Source organism: Amia ocellicauda, chromosome 11, assembly GCF_036373705.1.
Source record: "Amia ocellicauda isolate fAmiCal2 chromosome 11, fAmiCal2.hap1, whole genome shotgun sequence".
Classification (NCBI taxonomy): Eukaryota; Metazoa; Chordata; class Actinopteri; order Amiiformes; family Amiidae; genus Amia; species Amia ocellicauda.
Genome location: NC_089860.1, coordinates 23,751,932 through 23,756,690, shown reverse-complemented (window position 1 = coordinate 23,756,690; position 4,759 = coordinate 23,751,932). Strand labels below are relative to the sequence as shown.

General features: G+C 41.7%; 1 protein-coding gene across 1 annotated transcript; it reads left to right on the top strand.

Annotated features, from left to right (window-relative positions):
* The first annotated feature begins 347 nt into the window (after positions 1 to 347).
* On the top strand, positions 348 to 4,759 carry LOC136763208 (vesicle transport protein SEC20). The gene is made up of 6 exons (XM_066717036.1): positions 348 to 454; positions 914 to 1,006; positions 1,325 to 1,416; positions 1,639 to 1,743; positions 2,001 to 2,119; positions 3,915 to 4,759. Exons 1-6 carry the CDS (start codon positions 371 to 373, stop codon positions 4,109 to 4,111), a joined length of 690 nt encoding a protein of 229 aa, XP_066573133.1. The 5' UTR covers positions 348 to 370; the 3' UTR covers positions 4,112 to 4,759.

The window sequence follows — 4,759 nt, the reverse complement described above, 5'->3', positions numbered from 1 at the left end:
GTGTGTATGTGTGTATGCATGCATCCTGGTGTTTGATCATGAGTTAACTTAGCGCTACGGTGTGAGTTGTATGAATATAGCCACGTATGTTTAAATCCGTTGATTCCTAGCAACTAGTACATAATAAAGGCAAATGTCTCTGTTCACGTTTCCACTTGTCATATGACATAACTAACAAACCTTGCACCTTTCAATGAACACGATTCGGGTTGTGTAGGAAAACTTATTCCTACCTATGAACCACGGCGTAAAAAAAAATAGAATATGTTTTGAAGCGAAGTGGGATTAGTATTGTCAAGACAGTGCTGGATCGAAAAGGCGTTTCCTGACGTGCTTGAACCTCTCGGCGTGCCGTACTGCACTTTCAAAGATGGCCGCTTCTCCGGATGTTCATGTCCGTATTTGTGGACAAGAAATAATCAAATACGATTTGGAAATTAAAGCGCTCATTCAGGTGAGGACCTACATTATTTATTTATTTATTTATTTATTTTTTAAAGATAGTCCCAGTCAAAAAGTTGCCCCAATTACCGCAGTAAATTCCCTTGTGTATCACAGTGTCCAATACATGTTGCTTTTCGATTCGCTCGCTGCCTACATGGCAATCAGCTGTGTGGGCTTAAGCCATAGTGAGTCATAATCATATCTGTTTAGAAATGGGACGAAGACCTCGGAGATGCTGCATCATTTCATACTCTGATTTAATCCAAAGGTCGTCCTTGCTGTTTAAGTGAGAAGTCCGTGTAGTTGCAACGTCAGTCTGGTCAGATTAAGCTCTATAGTATATATCTAAATAACGCGATACGTATGTTATTTTTTTTCTCTCTCCCTCTCTCTCCCTCCTACACTCTTTCTTTCTTTCTTTCTTTCTTTCTTTCTTTCTTTCTTTTGTTCTCTCACTTGATATATAAAGGACATCAGAGAATGCCCGGGTCCACAGACCGTGCTCACGGATTTAAACTCCAAAGTGAAGGAGAAATTCAACCGGCTCAGACTGAGGATCCAGGTGAGTGTATACTATATATAGGCTGTATTATATAAAGACTGATCTGTCAGCACGCCGCTGCTATATACTCAAACATATCAAAGCACAGTAGGGGGGACTCCCTCCCCGGTTTTGTATTTCCCTTGCAAAGTATGGACATTGTGTTACCTAACAGATTGTGGCTTTAAGGGGCAGTCTTGTGTCATAAGTGTCACTTTGGACAACGCTGACATGGCTGGATAGGGATACACAAACATGGTCTACACAAGGCAAGGGGTGGGTGTAATAGCTGTTGTGTGCATGCTGCCTCATTACCTAGCAATATGTCCCTCTGGGTAGGATCTGGAGCAGATGGCCAAAGAGCAGGATAAGGAGTCGGACAAGCTCGCTATATTGCAGGAAACGGAAGCTCATCGCAAGCAAATGCTGAGGTGAGTTAGAATGAGTTGCTGAGGAGACGTGTGCTGTCTTGCCTCCTCTGTTGCATGTTTGATATGTAGTTTACACTGGGTTCTTAAGGTGTCCGAAACTAGCTGACTACTGATGGTGTTTCCCTGCAGTGGAGATTTTTCTTGTCTATGTATTTCTTTCATTTACTATTCTTATTATTATTTTACTCATCATTTGTCATCTGCCTCTTATTTGGTTTTCAGTAACCAGACAGCCTGGAGGAAAGCTAATTTGTCATGCAAACTTGCCATTGATTATCTAGAGAAGGATGAACTGCTACAAGGTGGAGACTCTTCAGTGAGGCAGAGGTAAGATGGCTGCCCCCCCTTTATTGTAGGTATAAGGTGGTTTAAATACTCACAAATAGTCACTTTCAGGATTTTAAACAATATAGAAGGGCATCGGGGGATTTTCAACCTCCAATTATACCCATACAAGAATAATTAGTAATAAACACACACACACACACACACACTGTCCTCCTTAAAATAAGTGCTGAGCCATTTGAGCGGACCTGTGCTGTGTGGGTGTTCTAGCCGAGCTGTCCCTTTCTTGCACCAACTAGAAAGACCACAAAGGAGAGCTTGGCCCAGAGCACCAGCGGCATCACGGAGAGTTTGATGAGCATCAGCAGGATGATGTCGCAGCAAGTCCAGCAGAGCGAGGAGACCGTGGGCAGCCTGGGTGAGTGAGCATTTGTCTGGCTGTTCAACCGCAAGGCAGTGCACTCCTGGATCATAGCAGCAACTAGGGCTCTTTGGCTCCTCTCTAGACAGGCGCACTGTCACGTCTCACTGTAGCTGGATGTGAGTGTGATGATGCAATGATGGTATTATTATGGTGTATGGAATGTGTTGGCAGTAATATGTGTTGAAGTTATTAGGACCACCCTTATCTGAGCCTAATATCATGGACCATCGATCTGTTGCAGCTCATAGTGTCCTTAAATCCCATTACTCGAGATTGTGCTTTTTATGTATGCTTTGTTTATGCTTTTGTTTTATGTTACATTAAAAAAAAAAATCAATGTGCTGTCTCAAGATGTTGGAAAATCCCTTTTTTGTTTAGGGTCCTCTGGTTCAGTAACTGATGATAGCATTGCAGTGTATTATTATTATGGTCTGTCTGCAAAAGCCCAACAATACAGTACTGTGCAGACGTTTTAGGCAGGTGTGAAAAAATGCTGTAAAGTAAGAATTCTTTCAAAAATAGACATGTTAATAGATTATATTTATCAATTAACTAAATGCAAAGTGAGTGTACAGAAGAAAAATCTACATCAAATCAATATTTGGTGTGACCACCCTTTGCCTTCAAAACAGCATCAATTCTTCTAGGTTCACTTGCACACAGTTTTTGAAGGAACTCGGCAGGTAGGTTGGCCTGAACATCTTGGAGAACTAACCACAGCTCTTCTGTGGATTTAGGCAGCCTCAGCTGCTTCTCTCTCTTCATGTACTCCCAGACAGACTCGATGATGTTGAGATCAGGGCTCTGTGGGGGCCATACCATCACTTCCAGGACTCCTTGTTCTTCTTTATGTTGAAGATAGTTCTTAATGACTGTTGCTGTATGTTTGGGGTCGTTGTCATGCTGCAGAGTAAATTTGGGGCCAATCAGATGCCTCCCTGATGGTATTGCATGATGGATAAGTATCTGCATGTACTTCTCAGCATTGAGGAGATCATTAATTCTGACCAAATCCCCAACTCCATTTGCAGAAATGCAGCCCCAAACTTGCTGGAACCTTCACCATGCTTCACTGTTGTCTGCAGACACTCATTTGTGTACCGCTCTCCAGCCTTTTGGGAACAAACTGACTCATCAGTCCAGAGCACCTGCTGCCATTTTTCTTCACCCCAGTTTTATTCCTCCTACACAGCTGTTTCTGTTTCAGTTAATGATTGTGTTTCAACCTACATATTGAATTGATGATCATTATCACCTGTTTGTTATAATTGTTTAATCATACACCTGACTATATGCCTATAAAATCCCTGACTTTGTGCAAGTGTACCTAGAAGAATTGATGCTGTTTTGAAGGCAAAGGGTGGTCACACCAAATATGGATTTTTTCTGTTCACTCACTTTGCATTTAGTTAATTGATAATTAGAATTTTTTAACATATCTATTTTTGAAAGCATTCTTACTTTACAGCATTTTTTCACACCTGCCTAAAATTTTTGCAGAGTACTGTAAGTCTTGAACAGATGCATCTAGACTGTTGTCTTGGCTGCTATCATCTTGGACTTACAGCTGCTGCTCGCAGTATTAGCCTCTCTCGTGTGTTTTAAATTAAGCACTGAAATGAACTGAATTGTGTTTCTTGAAGCTTGGCTGTGGGCTGTAACAGAGCAGTGGCCTCCTTTAGCCATGTCCACAAACCTGCCCACGTATAGAAGACAAGCTTTCGCTTTTCGTTTAGCGTTTTCGTTTTTTATTTCTCCTCCCCCCTCCTATTGCTTTCCTCTCCTTTAGCCACTTCCTCAAGGACAGTGCTGGAGACCAACGAGGAGTTTAAGGCCATGACAGGGACCATTCAGCTGGGACGCAAGCTGATCACAAAATACAACCGGAGGGAGTTTACTGACAAGCTGCTTATTTACCTGGCTGTGGCTCTGTTTGTGGCCACAGTGCTGTACATTTTAAAGAAAAGGCTCTTCCCCTTCCTCTAGGGGGAGACAGAGACAGAGGAGGGTGGGGGGGAGGACAGAAAATGAAGAAAAGCAAACTTGCGCAGCAGTACCATCCTAAATCCCCTCCAGCAAAGTCACCATTCCCTATCACCCCAGCCAGGATCATTTACCCTACTGCATTCTCAGAAGACTTGTTGAATTGACACCCCAACGCTTACGAACATTTAGTGTGGGTCCCGTGGTCAGAACCGGGCCACGGACCAACATTTAATCAGTTTTTAAGATATGAACGGCAGAGTGCAGTCTACTACTATTAACCAATAATTCTTCATTGCCACACTGGTAGAAAATATATACTCTTTTGTATGATAATTGAAAACTGCAGTTTTGGTTAGCTGATTGATTTAATAAATGTTATAATTTTGTCTTTAATCCTCAATGATTATATGTAGTGCATTAAAAAAAAACAAAAAAAAAACGTGTAAATAATGTATCTAAAGCACAAAGTATTTGTATTCATGTTAATTTATGCAAGGGACGTATTTCCTTTGATGTACTGTGCCTTCTTCAGAATCCAGTTTGTGCAGGCAATGCTCCTCAGTCTGTGTTTTGTCAATAACACGGTAGGATGTACAGAACAAATAATGTGCCTAATGTACAGAATAAACGCTCTTAGATTTAAAACTC

Bases quoted from the DNA above. Each gene is read 5' to 3' on its own strand.
- LOC136763208 (XM_066717036.1), top strand. From the start codon at position 371: ATGGCCGCTTCTCCGGATGTTCATGTCCGTATTTGTGGACAAGAAATA. The intron at 455-913 runs GTGAGGACCTAC...TGATATATAAAG, and splicing joins AAATTAAAGCGCTCATTCAG to GACATCAGAGAATGCCCGGG. The intron at 1,007-1,324 runs GTGAGTGTATAC...CCCTCTGGGTAG, and splicing joins GGCTCAGACTGAGGATCCAG to GATCTGGAGCAGATGGCCAA.